General features: G+C 34.4%; 1 protein-coding gene across 5 annotated transcripts; it reads left to right on the top strand.

Annotated features, from left to right (window-relative positions):
- The first annotated feature begins 221 nt into the window (after positions 1 to 221).
- LOC115722734 (uncharacterized) lies at positions 222 to 11254 on the top strand. Of its 5 annotated transcripts, XR_004012843.2 has the most exons (9): positions 222 to 1205; positions 2146 to 2201; positions 3026 to 3135; positions 3258 to 3417; positions 4297 to 4389; positions 5292 to 5423; positions 5697 to 5744; positions 6074 to 6135; positions 11013 to 11254. XR_004012843.2 is itself a non-coding variant. In XM_030652025.2 (8 exons), the coding sequence occupies exons 1-7, from the start codon at positions 476 to 478 to the stop codon at positions 5724 to 5726; spliced, it is 1311 nt and encodes a 436-aa protein (XP_030507885.2). In that variant the 5' UTR covers positions 222 to 475; the 3' UTR covers positions 5727 to 5744; positions 11013 to 11254. The 5 variants fall into 5 exon arrangements, 4 of the variants coding, with proteins under 4 accessions (XP_030507885.2, XP_030507884.2, XP_030507883.2 ...); XM_030652025.2 differs by lacking the exon at positions 6074 to 6135; XM_030652024.2 differs by lacking the exon at positions 11013 to 11254 and having other exon boundaries at positions 6074 to 7632.
- Positions 11255 to 21701: the final 10447 nt, after the last annotated feature.

Genomic DNA, 21701 nt, shown 5'->3' with positions numbered 1-21701 from the left:
GTTTGGACATTGTTTTTTATATTGTAAATTATTCTGAATTTTTCAAAATTTTGTAGGATATCTAAAATAGCTATAACGTACATGAATATAAAAAAAAAAATTAGACTAAATTTTTTTTTTAAATGCCAAAATAAGTAGATGGTGCATTAGTAAATCTTTTTTTAAGGGGTTGCATTGTAGAATCACCGATAACATTTTCGTTATTATTATATTATTATTTGTAGTCTAGTTACGATGAAATGGAATCGTTTCAATTCAACGTGGTCCATGTTTGGAAGAGAGGTATCTTACTCTACTCGAGATCAATATTCAATTCATTCAGAGTATAATTATTTTGGATTTCTCTGCTCTTTTTTTGCTAGGAGATTTCTCTACACTTCTTATTCACTGTTTAGAAACCTTCCTTTCCAAATCTTCCATTGTTGTTTGTCGATTTTGTGTTTTTTTCGCCGAAGCTCTGAAACCGAATACATACATGACCTCCGCAAACGCACTGGCTTACTCTTCTCCATTTCTCAGACTCCATTGCTCCATGCCTCGCCCTCCTAATCGGTCGCGCCGAAAACCCAGAAGAACCTCCTTCTCAAAGCCCTCATCTCCTTCCTCCTCACCCTTATCCACCTTCTCCGCCTTTTCAGATGTCTCCGACTCTAAAATCCAGACTGTCATCGACCTCGACCACCTCTACTACTCCACCAAACTCAACCGTTTCATCGCCGCGGGCAAGGACGCTTACACTGACTTACAGACCCTAATCACCTTCGACGACGACCGAAGGCTCGTCGTTTCGTGCCGCCGGTCCACGCTGCATTTCGCGGGGAGTATGGTCGTTTTGAGTTGTGTGGTCGTTTTGGGGTTCAGGGTATTCTTTGGATTGCTGAAGTTGGTTTCCAGGAGTAGATTTGGGTCTGGAAGGTCAGCTCCCGTGGTTCGGAGGGATAGGAGTCTTGGTGGGAAAGAGGTTGTGGTTGGGGCTGGGACTGGGACAAGAGGGAACTTTGTTTCGAGGGAAAAGGGGTTTGGGGGTTTGAGTAATCCGTTAGAGTCGACCAAGGAGGATGCCATTGGTGGTTCCCAAAGGGCTCTGAAGAACTGGGCTCGGGTCGGGAAGAGGTTGCCCAAATGGTGGCCAAAGTTGGAGAAACATCACGATTTAATGACGGATCAGCAAGAGTACCAGAGGGAAGCCAACAGATTGGTTCGAGGTTTGTTTCATTTGTATTCATGTATCAATCTTTTTTATTTGACTTGAAACTTTTCGACCTTTTTTTTCTCAAGGATAACAATTATTATTTTCTCTTTATAATTAAGGGTGAAGAAACGATTACGCTAATCGATAAGTTATGTTACTGATGAGTTCTGTCATAAGAATGTGGTGTGAAGTTAATTATTGTACTAAAAGCTCTGAAGTAATAACAGTCTCTAATGGTTTTAAGCTGAATTTAGGATTAAAATGTTATAACAAGCAGCACTATCGGTGTTTGTTTAGCATGATGAACTAATAGAGACTTGGTGCTTCATTATTCATATTACTTTAGAGGTTCAATGTAATTATGAAAAAGTTTGAAAGTTAAGGAAAATGCATTTAAAGTGTTTAAGGGGTAAAATAAGGAGCTCTCTCTCTTAATTTTCTCAGTTTCTTTACCATCACCTGGAGCGGTAAAGAATTAATTACACTATACTGTGCTTTGAACAGGGAAACAAAGAATATGATCAAATTAATATAAATCTATTTTTTACTTTGTATAATTATCATTTTCTAATAATATATAATGTTCAATTTGGCGATCATTTTTATAAAAGGCTTTTCTATAATATATGTGCTTGTTATAGAAAATAGTATTATCATTATCTTGATTGACATAAAATGTTATTTGAAGCATTGAGTTAGGGGATTTATTAGGCTGGTCTGCAGTGTAGTGCCTTTTCAACTTGTATTTTTTTTACTAGTTGTTATTTAAATTGGTTTGACACTTTACCTCTTTTTTCTTATCGTTGTATATTAGGAAAATTTCCCAAACTTAGTTTAGGAAAAATTTTCTGTTGTGTTGTGTTTTGTAGGTAAAATCTGACATCTGTCACATTTTGCAAAATTTTGGTAATGATTTTGATCTTTAATTGGGAACTCATCCACTTGATTTCCAGCAATGACGGACAATAGACTGAGCGGAAAGGACATTGTGGAGCATGATATCATTCAAGTCAGTAATTTTAAAGCTATAATTGTGTTCCATATTGTTTTTGAGCTGATCTATTGGTTCCTAACATGTGAATTATGTAGAGAAAGAGATGCATGTGCAGTTTAATGTGGGTTGATCATTTGATAAGTGTTTGTGTACTTGTGTAGCATGACAGAGATAAAAGAGAGATGCATTTGCGTTTTATGTAGGGAGATTGATTAGTCAATGAGTTTCTGTGCGATATTAAAAGAATTAATCTAACATCCAAAATAAATCCCTTAGTATGGGGATAACTTAATCTTGTTTTAAAAGCTTTGTTTATTTTATCCTATCAAATCCCTTATCTTCATGTATTTCAACTTGTTTTCAGCACTAATTTAGTGCTGACAAATTATTAACTTATTCTTCAATGTTTTTTCCCCTTATGTTTTTAAATTCAATCATACTTTTCAAATGTATGACTATTTGTTTGCAAGGTCTAATTAATATTCTCTGATTTTTATTTTAATAATTATAAAATATGTGTTTGCGCATGTTATGCTTGGTCTTTCTTTTCATTTTAAAATGGACTAGTCATTCCACCTGAATAATGAAAAAGTCATTCCAACATCCAATACTATAAAATGCAACCAAACAAAGGAATGGAATAAAAATTGATTTCTTTCATTTCCATTCCATTTCATTACCTCCAATTAAACACTACCTAAGTGTGATAAGGAAATAATTATTAAGAGTTCTGATCATTATCTTGTATTCTTGTTGAGGACATCAAATTCAGCTTGGTATTTTTGTTGCATCTACTGATATCTGTATGCAATGTTTTTGTTCCCTGTATGTGTGAGCAGTTACGTCAAATATGCAGGACATCTGGCGTACGAGTTTCCTTTGATACATCAAATACACGGGATTCCTTCTACCGTACATCTGTTGATTATGTCCTAAATGTTTGTGGCAGGTATGTATTCTGTGAAAGGAGTTTTGTTGGACATTTTCGTCACATTCCAACAGCCTGATACTGGTTTTTGTTTGGGCCTGATAATGTCTCCCGGTTCTATAACCTGTTTAAGAATTTTTCAGGGCGCCAAGTTACTCATCCTTAATTCAGATTGATGGCGAGGATGTACGTCACTTTATTGCTGGACTTGCTGAGGACATTGGACTTGAAAACACTCGCGCTGGAAGAATTGTGTCTGCTGCCGTGGCTGCACGCACACGTTCACGATTTTTGCAGGCTTGGGTAACTTCACCACTTTTATTTTACATTTCCATATGAATAAACCACAATGTCTTTGCTTCACAAAGCTGTGGAAACTATTTAGATGGTGCTCAGTTGTAACATCACAGAGTAAAAGAAAAACGAAGAAAGTAGAATTGAATTCTATTGAACTAAATTTTCCGATTACAAAGTAGAGAGACAAGCCTTATATAGGCTGCAGAAGGGGTTACAGATGGTAACTAGTAACCGAACAGATTAACTGCAGTGTAACTACCTTAAAAAAAAAACATAAAAAACTATTTTCTTCTTTTTTTTTTCTATTTTGAAATGAACAACAAAAGTGTTTACACATAGTGACATTTAACTACCTCTATAACTGATGTATATATATATACTGTATGTATATGATAAATATCAGAATTCCGAACTGAACTTGAAGGTGTGGAGATTTTTTCAGTTTGTTTCAAATGGTTCTCCTGGACTTGATTTGCAGTAACATTATCTTAGAAACGGGAAGTACATGGAATCTTTAGGTCTAGAAAAAGTGTCATTTTAAATTAACGAGTTACTAAATTCCATGTTTCCAGTATTTAATGGCTGAACCCTAGTATGAAGATTCTTTTCTCAAGAAATCGTCTTATTATTATTATTAACAATAACAAAATATAGCTGTACAAAATTGTTTGACTTCAATCATGATTTTGAATTTTTGAATTGGACGATATAGTTGTACAAAATTATTTGACTTCAATCAGGATTTTGAATTTTTGAATTGGACAGTCCCCACGACAACAAAAATTAATATGATAAGAACATAGTTCTATACATATCCTGGATTAGAAGTCTCTAATTTTTGAATTTTTACTATATTTATATTCATACATGCTTCTTTAATTGCAGGCCTTGGAAATGCAAGGTAAACATGATGAAGCAATGTCTGAGCTGTCAAAGATATGCCTTATTCTACGAATATTTCCTCCAGACGAATCATCAGTATGCTCATTTACATTGATTTTCCTTTTATATGCTGTCTCTGTCTGTATGTTTTGAAAATGATTTTCCTTTCAAGTGCACTCAACACAACTATGTATATCTTTGGTATCAGGGCCAGTTTTGAATCAGTAATGAAAGTGGATTTAAGAATGAGTACTCAAGCATTTAGATTGGGTTAACTTAATTAAACTAGTTGTTTGAGAAATCGGCCACAGCTGGTGGTCTGAGTTGCAATTTAATGCAGGGATAGAAGGGGAGTGGAAACACTTTCATTTCATTTATAGTATAGGCCATTACAGATTAGTAACAACTAACAAGGCTCAAGTGATTGTTTAGACCCAAAATTATTTTGAGTGAATTTGGAACGGTTGGTCATGAGTTTTAGCTTAGTTTGTTGTTTTACGTGTAACACAAGTTGTTTATGGGATCATGAGATGTCTCATGTAATTATATTGTACAACTGTACATTTTTGTTTATTGGTTGCTAAAGTTACAAAGTATTACTACATTTATGTAGGATTTGTGCTGTTTTTTTTTTTCTTTTATTAAGTTGCTATGTTTTATGGGCCAATGGTTTTGTTTTAAAAAAAGCTAATATTGAACATTGAATGTTATTTGTAAAAGATGCAGTCACCTTTTTATTTATTTTTTTGGTCAACATTCTTTCATTGCAGCCCATTTCTTTATCCAAACCTACATATACCATACCTGATGTGCATGCAACTTTTTTCATTTAACTTCCTATACATACATATAGCATACCCCGCTGTGCATGCAACTTTCAAACCTTTTTCATTTAACTTTTTCGCATATAAATATGTTTGTGAGATCATGTTATTCTTTGTCTAGAATTTATTTTTGTCAATTCTAATTTCAATCTTGTTGGGGATCTGAATCTTCAGCCTGAAATGGAGATGGTTGCTCGAGGCCTGGAGAAGAACTTGAAAGTAGAACAGAGAGAATTTTTAATGAGTATGCTGATTGGATTTTGTGATGAAGAAAGTCAGAGAAGCGCAGCAGAAGCCCTGGGTTTGGTGAGTTGTTTTGTTTCACAATCCAAGTTTGGGTTCTGCAAATGATAAATACAAATCATAATTTTTACATTTAAAAAGGGGTTTGAAAAGGGGTTAAGCTTTTCGAATTACGTATAAATACAAGTCATAATCTTATAAATAATATACATTAACACCTCCTGAGAATTGGGGGGAACAATGGTGTTAATCTGGTTTTGGGTAATTATGTCTGAGGGCGTGTATCGGTTGATGTATCTGACTTTTTTTCTACATGGTTGTGGTATTTATATGCAGATGCCATCTGCTGGTGGTGATCTACAATAGAACAAGTACATTATGAAGGTAGCACCTTATTTCATTTTTGGAATGAAATAATTGGTAAATGAACAGAAATAGTTTTTTTTAGTCTTAGTTTATTTTTCATTATTATTTTAATTTGATTACTAGTATAGGTGTTATTCATCTAATGAAGCAAATGAATAGGGAAAATAAATGCCTGAATTTTTGTTGACTTAATATTTGTATTGAACGTGATCTTAAACACCTCCAAATGCTCCTAATTTGTTTGGGCATACTTAGATATCTCACATTTTAGACCCAAAGATATAATTTTTAATTACTTATAACAAATAACGTTCAACGTTTTACACTATTCACGTAATACTACGTAGGTTTTGTGCGGCTAGTGTGGCAAAAACTTTGATGGATTGTGTGTTGACTACGAAAATTGTGGGTAGGGATCATTTAATTTCGCTCGTTAGATGTTTTTTTTTACTTGTTTCTCTTTCGTTTTGGTGAAAGAGAAACATGTTTTTGTGGATATGGTCCTTGGACTTTTGATAATAGTTTATCTCACTGGAAAAATTAACTAGAATTGGAGACAATCAGAAACTCAAATATGAATTGTTGTCGTTTTGGAAGTTACACATATTACTAAACCATTGACAAGAGTGGTTAAGGCCGTGAAGATTTACACATAATAGGTAATAAGAAAACTCAGCTCCAAGAGCCTTGATAATTTTATTATTTTATTAACTTATATAGTGAAATACAAGAAGATTCTAGAAGAGGTACACCTCATTACACTTATTACAATACCTAACAATAAAAGGGAATATTCCTTAAAAAGGTAAAACAGAAAAGATGCCTTCAATGCTAGAACCGTAGGTGATTTCTCAATAATGACTTGTTAGTAGCTGACTTGATAAAAGTTGTTAAATGGGATTGGTGACTTGTCCCATGTTACCATTTCATTTCTTAACACCTCCTCTCAAACTAAGTGGGGATTGCACCACACTTACTTTGTCAACAAGAAATTAAAATCTAGTACCAGTGAGACTTTTGGTCAAGCAATTAGCTACTTGGTCATGTGAGGTAACATTTCTAACTTCCAATTGTTTGTTCAGTATCTTGTTTCTAACAAAGTGCACATAAAGTTCAATGTGCTTTGTTCTTGCATGATAAACCAGGTTGGAAGTTAATGCACTAGCTCCCATGTTATCACACCATGTGATTGCAGCCAAAGGAAATTTGATTTCTTATAGCAGGGACTGAATCCAAGTCATCTTTGCAGAAACTTGAGTGAGGGTTCTATATTTAGACTCAATAACTGGATCGAGACACCACAAGTTGCTTTATTGAGGACCATGAAATTAGTGTATCACCTAAATAAACACAATACCCTGTTGTTGATCTTCTGTCATTTGGGTAGCTTGTCCAATCTGCATATGAGAATCCCATTAGGCTAAGTTTTCACAAACTTTGATATGAAAACCATGAAATGGTGCGCCTTTAAGGTATCTCAATATGCGCTTGACTGCACTCCAATATGCTGTTGTAGGAGCTTTGAGAAATTGACTTAGCTTATTTACAACAAAGCTCAAGTCAGGTCTTGTGTGAGTAAGGTATTGAAGAGCTCCAACAAGACTTCTATATTCTGTAGGATTTTCTAACAGGTCACCATGAGAACTAGACAATGTTATTCCAACAGTCATTGGAGTTGGGCATGGTTTCAAATGCAACATTTGGTTTTCTGCAACAATTCATGAATATATTTACCTTGGTTGAGATAGATACCTGTCTCATCTCTAGTCACTTCAATTCCCAGAAAATATTGCAGTAACCCCCAAGTCTTTTAGAGCAAATTTCTTGTTTAATTTAGCATCAAATTGTCTTAACTTTGTTAAGTTGTTACCAATAATAATTATGTCATCGACATAAATTAATATTAGCATTATCTCACAATTTGATTGATAGTAAAACAAAGAAGAATCTGCTCTTCAGTTCATAAATTTCCAGCTGACCAATGTGGTTTTTAACTTCTCAAACCAACACGTGATGCCTGTTTGAGACTATAGAGTGACTTAAGAAGTTGACACAAGTGTAGGTTTTTCTAGATCAACGAAACCCTCTGGTTGTTGCATAAAAACTTACTCTTCAAGTTGACCATTCAAGAATGTGTTGTTAATGTCTAACTGTCGAGTCTCCCAGCCTTTAGACATAACAATTGTTAGGACAATCCTCACAGTGGATGCTTTCACTATAGGATTGTATGTTTCCCCATAATTTAGACTAGGTCTCTAATTAGCCCTTAGCAACCAACTGTGCTTTGAACCTTTGAAAGCTACCAACAACATTTTTTTTTTTTGTATTTGAACACCCACTTGTTACCAATTATATGTTAGAATATTTTATATGGACTTACATAAATAAGTGTTGCTCATAGAGTGTCAATATTAATATATGTAGATAACTATATTCATGGTATAATGCCGATTATGCAATTAGGACCATAATGGGATGGTCGGTTTTATTATCTGCATTTGAGGCACATGGAAGCACCCTAATGACTAGCATTTTAAACCCAAAACTATATCTACTCTACCCCTAGGGTAAATTAGTATATATATGTGTGTGATTTTAGTGGAATAAGGGGGATATATGGGTGATATGGTGGTAAAAGTTTTACAAGGGGATGCTTTCCATAAGCTCTCTAAATGCTCAGAAGATGTTGTGGTGAATCAAGGAGACTCACAATTAAAGAATGCACAATATTAAGGTATGTTTATTATTGTTCAATGCCCTAAATAAAATAATTGATCTTGGATGTTTATGAGTATTAATTGTGTTCATTATTATTGATAATAGAATGCTCATTGTGTGGTAATTTAACAATTGGTATCATGAGCTTGGGCATTTGATTTTAGGGCTTATTAATTAAAAAAAATTCTAGATTTTTTAAGTTATTCTTAGAGAAAATTAGATTGGAAGATGATTATTGAGTTAATCAATATTTTAAACCATATTTCCCGTTTCCTTTTTTGTTGAAAATGCTGAGAACCCAAGCTTTTTTAAAAAAAGTTTGTTAATGGCCGAATATGGGTATGCGATTTACGGGTTTAGAGTGTTTTTTGAGTGAAATGAGTTTGGGAAAAAGAGAGAATATGAAAAATGGTGAATTTCCCCTCAAACGGCGTCAGAAACGGAGCACCAGAGGTGGTGTTTCCAGTCGGTCGGGAAATCGGGTTCGCTATCGGATCGCACGACTCGGATTTGACTCGCGTGCCCAGCTGAAGGTCAGGGATGACCTCAAAACGACGTGTCATTTTTGGGCTCTCCTTCAGACAAACAATGTGTCGTTTTCGGGTTAAGGGCTGTGTAAAGACCGCTTAGTTTAATTTGGAAATTAGCAGTTAATCATGTTTAATTATGAAAATTATTTATAGCTATTTAAATAATTATTTATACTGTTATTATTGAATTCTGAAATGCATTTTATGTCATTTAGTAATTTTCATAAGTTTGCATTTTCGGTGCCCGGTAACATAAAACTCGGTGTTTGACTCAGTAAAATCACAACTTAGTATGTTAGTATTGTGGGACGGTTTATTAGACATTGGGAATGTCGGGAATGGCCGGGAATTTAGAATTTCCCAAAATACCCCTTTAGTGTTATTTATGTTATTTTAGTGTGGAGGGGCAAAATGGTCATTTTGCCCCAATGACATTTTTTTCCTTTAGTGGACTTAGTAATTGAGTTTGATATGTTATTTGTTTATTATTTTGGCTGAAGTAAAAAGGATTATGTGGCATTTACTTTCATTTTTCCCAAACTTAGAAAAAATAGAAAATTTTCAAAAGAAAAGCAACTCTTTTTCTCTCAACTCTCTCTATCTTTCGGCCCTCCTTTGAGCAGCAAGAATTTTGGTGATTCTTTGATTTTCAAGAAGATTTTGTGTGATTCTAAGCTCTTGGTAAGCTCTTGAATCTTGCTCTTTAGTTTTCTTGGTTTTCAAGGAAAAAGAAAATGGTTGCATGTTTAATTTTGATGATGTTGTTGCTGCTGTAGTTCTAGGTTGTTTTCTGTGATTTTATATGCTTGAATTGAATGGAATTAAGTAGGTTTCATGCATGCTAGTTACCTTTGTTCAAGTTTGAGAAATTTTGTTCAAAAGCTATGGTTTTCAAAGTAAAGTTTTGATTTTCGTTGCTGTGGTTGCTGCTATTGTTATGTTGTGTTTTCTGGTGTTAATTTATGTTGAAATAGGTTTACTTATGCATGATTTAGTGGCTGTTTGGAGGTTTAGTCAAGTTTTGAGTTTTTGAACTCAATCTTGAACCTCCAATGGTGAAATGTGTTTCTGTGCTTGAAGCTTGGTTCTATTGCTTTGGTTATGTTCTTTGAGGTATTTAGAACAGGCTTGGAAGGTTTTGTGTGATTTGGATTTGATTTGAAAGAGTTATGAATTTTTGAGTTCTGCCTGCGAGGAACCGGAATTTCGGTTGTGCATCCGGAATTCCAGATGGGTTTTGAAAATTTCCAGAACCAGAATTCTGGTTCGACAACCGGTCTGCCGGTTGGGTGATTTTCATAAACCCTAGATTTCCTCATTTTTATATTATTTGGGGTATTGCCATGCTTTTTATCGATAGGGAAACTTTTAGTTCCTAGTTTAAGTCCTCGGGAAGTGATTTAGCGTATCACTTATAGTGTTGTGATTTTTATGGTTTAGGAGCCTGTAATCCGCCGCGCAGTTAGTTCCAGTCAGGTTGACCGGCACACCTGAATTCGGAATTGAGGTAAGATTAGTATAACAGTATGCATATATAGATTACATGTTTAGCGTGCATGTTAGGAAGCCTGTTAGATTACATTAGATATGTATGTTGGCTTCGAACCATCCGACTGTGTCACATCGGCACAGGCTAGAGTATGACTAGCAGCTGGAGTATGACCAGTGTGCCGAGTATAGGCTGATACTTAGGTTGGTGGTTCCGTACTATTTGACGTATCACATCGGTACAGGCTAGAGTATGACTAGCAGCTGGAGTATGACCAGTTCGACCGAGTATAGGCTGATACTGTAACACATCGGTACATGCTAGAGTATGAATAACAGCTGGAGTATGACCAGTTCGACCGAGTATAGGCTGTTACTTGTCAATAGTACCGTCCCTATGAACGTTCAGGACTCAGTATCGTGTTGGACATGGCAGTTAGGGTTAAGGTCAGGGGTATGGGCGTCTGATCATGACTCAGGATTTATGTATGATTATTTTTATGCTTTTCTTACTGAGTCTGTCGACTCACAGTGCTATGTTAATGTGTAGGTAAGGGCAAGGCTAAAGCTGATGGACCGTGAGAGCGAGCCGGTGAAGACTGTACATGTCGAGGCGGTTAGGCCTGGAGCGTACGATCATCGGGACAGCAAGGCTATTTTTGTAATTAGTCGCTAGGCGACAAGTATTTTGTACAGACAGTAAACTTTTTGTAAATGGTTTTGTAATCGGGATCCCGAGTATTTTGTATAAATATTTTATAAGTTTAATTAAAAAGCAAAAATTTTAATTAATCACGTTTTCCATAAACCTCGTGTATTAGCAATGAGCTGCACAGTATGTTTAAAAATCACGTAATACGCCTATGCTAGTTAGGGTGTTACAGGCTGCGCATCACTTCCAGAGAACGACATGTCGTACGGACAGACCAGATTTTTCAAAAAAATAAAAATTTGTGTGGCGCGTGGGGGCGCGTGGACGGTTCTTTTTGGACCATTTTTCACCATTTTGCTCTATTTTTAATTTTTTTCATTTAATTGTGTGATTATATTTTGATTTTGGTCAATTTAAATAATTAATTGACTCATAATCACATAATTAAATTAAGGTAATTATTTTCTAATATTTATAATCTCACAATTTTATTATGTGTTATTTATCAATTGAATCATAATTATATTCATGTCATAACATTATTGTATAAATGATTGACATTTTCTTTGATCGTATAATTATGTTAGTGAATAGTTAATTGAGTGCTTATGTACTCACCTATCGTGAGTCTAAGCATGTCAATTTCGTTAATCATAAATTGTGAGAATTGTGACAAATAATTGTAAATTAATTTAATCTCATACAAGACCGTTTTTATATGATTATCTTTCCATAGTTTTGTTATATATATGCCTTTTGTGATTTTGTGATTTTAAGATTTTTATTTTTATGAATTTTATTGTTATTACAATGAAATTCTTTTGGGGCATATACTATGGAAAATGTGTAATAAAACATTGATCATGATTTGCGCATTTACCATACAAATTATTGTCAATATTTAATTGATATTTTCGGTAATAAAATTGCTAGAAATTCAAAATGCGCATTTGGTATTAGATAGTTATGAGATTTAAAATTATTCATGGAATATGTTAAGCTTACCTGTCGTAAGTTTTCACATGTCAATTATCGAAAATTATGATTCATGTTAATACTTTTCTCTCGTATCAATCATAATTATTACTAAGATCCATACATGCAATTTAGTCATCCTATCGATGATTTTACGATGAAGGAAACACATTAAAAGTCATGAACCAAACAATTTTTTCTACCCTATCGATAGTGGATTAACTGAATTTGGTTATGACATTTGAAGTAGTTGTCCTTACTTGCGTAAGAGTCATATATTTTGTTTAAACGACTCTAGCATGACATGATCGTTGTCGTTGATAGATCATTGAGAAAGCTAAGAAAACGAGCAGATTGCATAATCCTTGTTTTCACATAGTGGCACTGCTCTAAGATATTTTTTTTAAAGCTTTAAAATTTCTACCTCATAGTTATAAGATGGGGCTATTATATGTCTTGTCATATCGGTCTCTCATTGGAAAATTGGACTAGGCCTCAAAATTGATAAATCTTGAAATCACATTTGAATGTAAAAGATGTCAAGTTACTGCATGCTCAGTGGGAGTATTGCAATGGGTGTCAGCTGGTTATAATGAGGTATATATCTATCCATCAATCCTTATATGAAAAGTTTTATGAGGGTGAATTCGCTTAGGAACTTTCCTAGGTATTCGAAGTGAAATTCTTATGTTTGTTCCATAATGATGAGTTCACGAGACTAGTGTTTTTTTGTTTTGTGCCTTGAAATAGTTTCAGTGGAACTAGTGAATCAATTATTACAATAGTCTTATGCTTAAGGATCAATATAAGGCATAGATCATAAACGGACAAGTTTTCGATTAATATTACAATAGATGCATGATTACAATTGTCTTTTTTGATGTGATAATCATGTTAATGCGTGTGTACTCTATATCACATTATTGTTGCTACCAAAATTTGAAGATGGCTAAGGTATAATTAGATGACAATTTTAGATTGACTGAAGTCTAAATAAATTATTCACGTAGTAACGTGGATGGCTTAGTATCAACTTTGAACAGCAAATGGAGAGAATAGACGAATTAAAGTCTTGTCTTATCTAAAGATAAAACACATGCAGATCATGTAAGTTGTTTATCCATAAGGTTTTCATGATCTACAGTGCCATGTATAAAATTCTGAGAGATATCGAGTATTCGTTACTCTTTTGTTAAGATCTTTTTCATAGGAATGTCTTAAACATAGTCTCTCAAAGTTTTGACTCATCAAAGTTTGAAAGCTTTTATGCTTTAGAAAGCTTTAAAGTGGAAAACACCTAAAGAGATTAATCCATGCATGCACAATAACATGCAGTCATTTTTTATGTGTATTATTCTTTTCAAAGTGAGAAGTACACAATAAGACTGGGATATGGTCTTAATTGTTGTACTGCATGCATTTTGGTTTAATGGTTGTTATTATATTTGAATGTCTCTCAGGCCAAATTATGTGTAGTATACATATCCTATCGATATGATATCATACATAATTTATTTGACTGCCTATTGCATTATGGAAATTAATATGGTGTTCGTTGATTATGTTTGTCCAAGTAGGAGAGATATTGGAATCTTGTATGGACTAATATAGTCACAAACATAATTCCATATTCACAACCATGTTAGATGTTTTCTAAAGAGACCATATGACATTAGTCTTTCGCAACAACTCTCAAGATACTGAGATTCAATGGATCATATCGTTTTATTCTGAATAGCCTCATGAATGTTGTCACTGAATAAGGATTTACATCTAAGGCTATTTAAGGAGTTTTAATATTATGAGGCAATATAAGACATTGTATTTGACAATCTTGGACTTTAATCATATAAGTGAAGACGAATATCTCAAAGGTTTTACTAAGAATATCCAGTTTAATACGTATGTCCCTCCTAGCTATTACTGTTGATAAGTAAATAAAGCTACATATGTTGAAGTTTTAAGCTGGCATTAGACAAGTTTTAAATTTTTTTTATGGGATAATTGGGTTTATCCCTCATTTTGTTGCTTCCGCTGTTATTATTAATGATCTACTATTGGCCAGAATATGGTAAGAAACTCTATATGTGGACAAATAAAGATAAAGGATCGAGACAGTTTGATGAACCTGTGTTTCTATACACGAGACAAGTTTGATTACATATACCTCTAAAGTTCTAATCTATAGCCATTGGTAGTTCTTAATTCTTATTTGGAGAATTGATATGGTTATATCACGATTTCCAAGATACGATCAAAAGTGAAAGTCTTAGGCTTAAATCCCATATCAATTGGGAGATTTTCTTGATGGTCAAAGTAAGGTGAATTAAAGCCTGTGCACTAGAATGGTTGGAGCAACAGGAGCTTCTATTACACCTAGAAGCTATTGTTTATTGTTGGCTAGGCTCGATCTGTACCACCGGGCTTACCCAGCTAAGTCCACCACTATAACAATGGATTTGTTATGAGTTGTAAAGTGGTGACTATTTGGAAATCAATACATAAGGATGTGAGAACTAAATTCTTGTTTAAAGATCATACCATGTTAAATGGCTCGATTAAGCCTGGAAAAGGTAACTAAAAGGACACCCGAGTTCAATAGATTTAATCCCTTTTGAGGAAGGACATCAAGATAGTGATGACTGTAATTTTCAAAATGGTCAATTCAAAGCATTTTCATTAGTCAATATTATGTGAGAAATCAGTGGGAGCAATGATATGTTTATATTATTACTTGATATAGTACATTGCTCATATTTTATGATAGTGATCTATTCTGGAGACGATTGAATTGTTATTTGATAATCTTTGAAAGAGGAAGAATCCGTGATGAACTTTATATGGTCTAATTATTTTAAATTCTTCGTGATGAGATCAACAGTAAATTAAATTGTCTCATAGTTTGCATTGACTAACTATTGTTGTGATTAATGTTTTGATTTCATTGAAAATTTTTAAATAGTCTAAAGTATGATTTGTTATGAAAGGCCTAAAGTCCATGTATATTAGTAATAACGAGAGATTAGTATTGAAATTGTCCCATGCATATATATATGCTTATTGAAGGCAGCCTAGGGTATGCTCAAGTACATGCATTCCTATTGGGATATCTGTTGCAGGCATGCTGGATTGGTACTTAAGCTATCATTCTTACGGTACCAAGGATTTGTTAACAATCGACAAACCAATATTGTGACATATAAAAGTTGGTTTTACCGATATCGATTGGATAGGCTGCATGGATGATAAAATCCACTTATAAGCATTTATGATTCTAGGAGGAGCTATTTTGTAATTAAGTGTCATATGAACACCTACAACTTTCTCTTTTATACAATGAAAGTGTAATGGTATGGGAAGTTATATGTGACTAGGTGTGGTATGGACATTTACAACATCCTCATTTGTAAAGGTAGAATGTGTGGCGTGTTATGAGGACATTGATTGTACATTACAATTGTGATATTTTATTTCAGTGTTTAGAGTAGTTGATTCTATTGTGAACTTACTGAACTTATGTGATAAATATCACAATCATATCTTTCTCTCATAATTTGAGAAGCATCATTACTCCATTAATGGTGATGACGTTCCATATGTAGTGAGAAAGTTGTGGGGTCCTCTACCAGTATCATAACACACTTACAGACAACATGTTAATGACTACACTGACATGACTTACCTGAACGTATGTACTAAGAAGTTATTTCTTATTTAGATTGTTAGGAGCCAAAGATGTATTTGATTAGTGGGAGTCATTATTTTTTATGTATGATAGACATGTTGAGAATTGTTATTGATTGTTGAATACATGCACATTCTGGATAGCTCTTTGATGTTGTGTGTGCACACTTGTTGATTCGAGCTAATGGCTTAGTCTCGGTGCTATAGTCGAGTGGATCCAGATCAATAGTTATCGTCTTGTTATATGAATCTCAGATGTCTCGTTATGTATTATATATGTATCCTGTCGATATAATATGATGCATAATTAGTCTTATAGACAATAGTGTTTCTTGCGATTTCTGCGTATTGACACTATTGCTTAGTGAGCACATATTGGTATAATATGTAGTCCAAGTGGGAGAATGTTAGAATATTTTATATGGACTTACATAAATAAGTGTTGCTCATAGAGTGTCAATATTAATATATGTGGATAACTATATGCATGGTATAATGTCGGTTATGCAATTAGGACCATAATGGGATGGCCGGTTTTATTATCTGCATTTGAGGCACATGGAAGCACCCTAATGACTATAAATTGGCCCATTAAATTATAGCCCACCACCACTAGCATTTTAAACCCAAAACTATGTCCACTCTACCCCTAGGGTAAATTAATATATATATGTGTGTGATTTTAGTGGAATAAGGGGGATATATGGGTGATATGGTGGTAAAAGTTTTACAAGGGGATGCTTTCCATAAGCTCTCTTAATGCTTAGAAGATGTTGTGGTGAATCAAGAAGACTCACAATTAAAGAATGCACGATATTAAGGTATGTTTATTATTATTCAATGCCCTAAATAAAATGATTGAACTTGGATGTTTATGAGTATTAATTGTGTTCATTATTATTGATAATAGAATGCTCATTGTGTAGTAATTTAACATTATATTCATGTGAGGTGTTCTTCGTACAAGAATCCATGTTTTGTTTTTTATTTGAGCCTTGTTTTCGTCATTCATAGTAGTTGTCTAACTAGGATGGAGAAGAGCTTCTGAAACAAAAATTGGTCCCTCAAAAGTAGCCTTCCATTTTGCTTCTCCAAGATATACTTTAGGCTTGAACACACTAGCTTTCCCCCTTGTAACCATCGGGTGAGTAGGAACAAGAGGTTTGGGAATGGTAGCCGCATGGTCAAAAGCAGTGTGTGATGTAGCAAACAAATGATTATCTAATACTTCATCAAGGTAAAAAATAATGGGAGATGGAGGTAGTGGTGACATACCAGCATGAGCAGAAATAAGGCCGGTGCGAGAAAGATGGTCAGAACCAATAGAAGAAGGTCCTTCAGAGGGTGTAGTAGGAATAGAATGAGATGGAAAAAAACATGGAGAAGCAGATGGTGAGGGTGGAGATTGTGATACACCAACAAGAAGTAAAGGAGACCATGGAAGAACATACACATGGACAGGTTGTTTAGATTGGTATGTGTTAAGAAAACTAGATTTGAAAGGAAAGTCATCTTCATTGAAGACATTTCGTGAAATGTAAAGCCTACTCGTGCTACTCAAACATTTATAGCCTTTGTGGCTATCACTATAACCGAGGTTGAGCCATTTGGTGGACTGATATTGAAACTTGTGGATTGGATATGGCCTAAGACAAGGGTAGCGGTTGTAACCAAAGGTTTTGAGGAACTTATAATTTAGCTTCTTACCAAATAAAACCTTAAATGGAGAAAGACTTTTTAACACTGGTGTTGGTAACCTATTGATGAGATACACATAAGTTATAAATGCATCCCACCAATATTTTTGGGGAATACTAGCTTGAGCAAGGAGAGTCAAACCCATTTCAACAATGTGTCTTTGTTTTCTCTAAGCTCTCCCATTTTGAGCTAAGGTGTGAGGACAAGAGTGTTGAAAATTTCAATCGTGAGATCACTAAAGGCTTGGTATTCACTCCCTACCAATCTTGAGTTGTTTGATTTTTTTTTTATCAAATTGATTTTCCACAAGTGTTTAAAACTGAATAAAAGCTTGTAGGGCTTCTCCTTTAGTTTTGAGAGGGTAAATCCAGGTGTGTCTACTGTGATCATTTATGAAATAGATGTAAAATCTATAATTTGTGTTGGACATAATTGGGGATGGTCCCCAAATTTCAATGTGTGTAAGTTCTAATGGTACTTTGGCTCGGTTAGAATTTGAGGAAAACGGTAAAATGTGAGAGTTGCCTAATCGACATGCTTCACAAAAGTGTTCTTGCTCATTTTGAAAGGACTTTTCATTAATAGAATTCAACACAAGATTTAACACATGGTTGGATGGTTGGCCTAATTTCCTATGCCATTCATCCTTAATTAAAATTAAAGACTTCTCAATTGTAGTCTGAGTTACATTGGATTGATTTAAAGAAATAACAACAATGCAGGATTTTGACACTTTGTAAGTGGAGACATGGTAGCTGTGATATTTGGCAAAGGTATCATTTGGTGGAGCAAAATTGTAGAGTCCATCTCTAAGCCTCTCTTAAAGCATCGCCTTCTGTGTTTCCTTGTCCTTCACAACACAACAATCAGAGGTGAATTCAACATTGACATTATTATCTCTTGTCAATTTAGAAATGCTAATAAAATTCTTGGTAATATTAGGTACATGAAGAATTTCTTTTAGAACAAGAGCACTATTATTACTGATGTGTAAAAAACCAGATCCAACACGAGCAATTTTAAGTTTAGTACCATCACCTACTGTCAAGAATTCCTTACCCATGTACTTTGTTTTCTGTTGCAGGTTATTCACATCAATTGTAGTGTGATTGCTAGCCCCTATATGAGCAAACTAGGCTTCATTCTCCACCATTTCAAGGGTACCAACAAAAGTTGAATGTCCATGAGGCTTGTTATTTGACCTTGGAGCTCCAAGGGGAGTACTTCGCATATAGGCTTCATCAAACCCATTATAACAGAAAGCTTACCACACACTTGACAAGTGGGTTTAGGACCACTTGAGCGACCTCCTCTTCCTTTGCCAGCTAATCTCCCTCGACTGTTGCTGTTGGTAGTGTGACTACCTTTGTTATTGGAATAACTCGAACCACAACCTGATCCAGAGTTGTTACCCTAGTTAGCATAGTTCACATTTGGAGATCCAGAACCACTTGGCTACTTAGTGTTACCTGAGAGTGTAGATGGCCTCTCCATCTTACTGTCACAACTCAGGAGCATATCCTAGAGTTCTTGCCAGGTTGTAGCTGGTATGGACTCAATAAGCAGCACAAGAGGTAGGTGTTATATGTTTAAACCAGACAAAACATTAGCAATAAGTTATGATTCAGGATAGGGTTCACCTGCGAGATGAAGAACATTTGCCCATTTTTTTTTGCCTTAGGTATTCAGCCATTGTAGCAGATCCATTCTTGTGAGTTTGGATCTTGGTCCTATACTCATCCATTTTAGCTTTGGACTAGGCACCATAGAGAGCTTCAAGTGCATACCATAGTTCAGCTGAGGATTGACATCCCATAACCTTAGTTTCCATGTCCTTTGTTATAGATCCATAAAGCCAACCCATTAAAAGCTGGTCATGAACAATCCATTGTTCAAATTATGGGTTTACTTCACTGCTAATAGTAGTTTGGCCATCCATAGATACAATAGGTGGAAAAAACTATTGGGGCCTAACTTTGGCACCTGTTAAAAACTAATCTAGCCTTTGACCTCTAGCAATAGCTGAGACCATGGTCTTCCTCAGAGAGAAATTGTTTTTGTCAAGTTTGAGAGCAAATGGCTGATTCAATGTATGTTGCCTCAAAAGTGAGTGTTTTAATATTTATACTCGCAGGTGCACGAATCGTTTCAGAATATAGTGTTCATGTAAGTGCAAGGTCGAACCCATGGGAGTTGACTAGCATCAAAAGAAATTTTTTTAAACAAAGCAAGGATATTCTAACCTAGTTCCAAATATTTGATGAGATTTTGATTTAGAAAAATAAAATAAAAGACAAGTAACTAAAAAGACTTAAGAGTAAAGATGAGTGAGTATGAAAATGATTTTTAAATGAGATGTGTAAAATAAGATTATTAAGATATTAGAATCCACAAAATGCAAGTTCAATAGTATTTCTAAATATATTGATTCCCAAGTTTTAGATATAGTTGAAATAAATCACACTATATTTTCTAAAATATATTTTCCATTTAAGTATAAGTTAATTTCAAAAAGGTAAGATTTTTCTTCACTTATAATATGTATAATTTCTAAGCATTAAATGTGTTACAATTTAATGGAACTACACAAAATCAAAGAAACTATGTTTAGGCAAAATATGATACTTATGTTCTAAGAATTAGATGTAAACAATTTAATAGAAGACATTTAATCAAAGAATATCATATTTTTGCATAATGAAAAACCAAGTGTAACATGCTCTAACAATAAAAAATACATATTGAAGATGAAAAAGACATCTTTTTGATAGAAAAATCCATGAACTTTATAGCACAAATGGGAAATCAATATACAAAAATAAACACTATCTAGTTACATTTTGCTTCATCATCATCTTAATAATCTTGAAAAAAGACTAGAAGCTCATAACTAGATTGACATAAAAATTACAAAAGATAAACATACTTGACATGCTCTTCAAAATGTAAAAATGGTAGAAAGAAAATGGTAAAAATGGAGAGTGTGGAATGAAGAGTGAAAGGTGTTTGAGATGAAGAGATGTTTTGGTGGTGTAGAGGTGTTTTGGTAGTGAAGAGGTATGTTTTGAAATGCTCTTCCAACACCATATTTATAGGCAAAATTGGAGGATTAAATTAATCAAAATAAATAAATTGATTAATTTAATTAGTGTTGGGAAGAGAATGGATAAATAGAGTATGTGTAAGAGTATTGGAAAAAATAAATGTTTGTTTGGATGGAAAAATAGTGAAAAGATGGGATTAAAATAAATTAGGAATGTTTATTTAGGTGAAATAAATTTGGAAGATAAAATTGATATTTAAGTGTAAAGTGAGAGAAAATATAATTTTGGACTTTGTGTGTGTAATTTGGGCTTAAGAAAAATGCATTTGCTGACTTTTCAATTTCTTCTTCAGCCGGGACACATGGCGTACGCGGGTTGGAGCTGCAGCTGACTGGGTGCATGCGTGGCGAGATGAGGTTGGTTAGACACTGACCTGCGGGACCCGCGTGAAATGCTGGATCAAGCAAGTGTGGCAGGCGCCACTTTCTTCTGGTCGGGATTGAGGAGCTCGCGCGGATGGGAGCCCTCAGATCCGCTTTTGGATGGCTCCGATATGGTCAAATCTCTGACCGAGAGTGGGCCTTGCAAAGGGCTAACTAGTTGTAAAGACCGCTTAGTTTAATTTGGAAATTAGCTGATATTTAAGGTTTAATTCTGAAAATTATTTATAGATATTTAAATAATTATCTATGTCGTTATATTTGAATTCTGAATGCATTTTATGTCATATAGTGAAATTTCATAATTTTGCATTAACGGTCCCGGCAATATGGAACGCGGTGTATGGCTCAGTAGAATCAAAATTTAGCAGGGCGATTTATTTAGACATTGAGAATGTCGGGATTAGTGGGGAATTTAGAGTTTTCCCAAAATACCCTTAAGTGCTTTTTAACCCTTTTAGTGTGGGAGGGGCAAAATAGTTGTAACACCCTAACTACCTTAGGCGTATTACGTGATTTTTAAACGTACTGTGCAGCTCGTTGCTAATCAACGAGGTTTATGGAAAAACGTGATTAACTAAAATTTTGCTTTTTAATTAAACTTATAAACCATATTACAAAAGACTCGGGATCCCGATTCATAAAATCATTTACAAAAGTTTTAACTGTTTAACTATTACATCAAAATAAAAGTCGTCTAACGACCAGTTACAAAAATTCAGCCTTGCTGTCCCGAGGATCGTACG

This window comes from Cannabis sativa, chromosome 9 (assembly GCF_029168945.1).
Source record: "Cannabis sativa cultivar Pink pepper isolate KNU-18-1 chromosome 9, ASM2916894v1, whole genome shotgun sequence".
Lineage (NCBI taxonomy): Eukaryota > Viridiplantae > Streptophyta > Magnoliopsida > Rosales > Cannabaceae > Cannabis > Cannabis sativa.
This window is presented reverse-complemented; position numbering and strand designations above follow the sequence as displayed.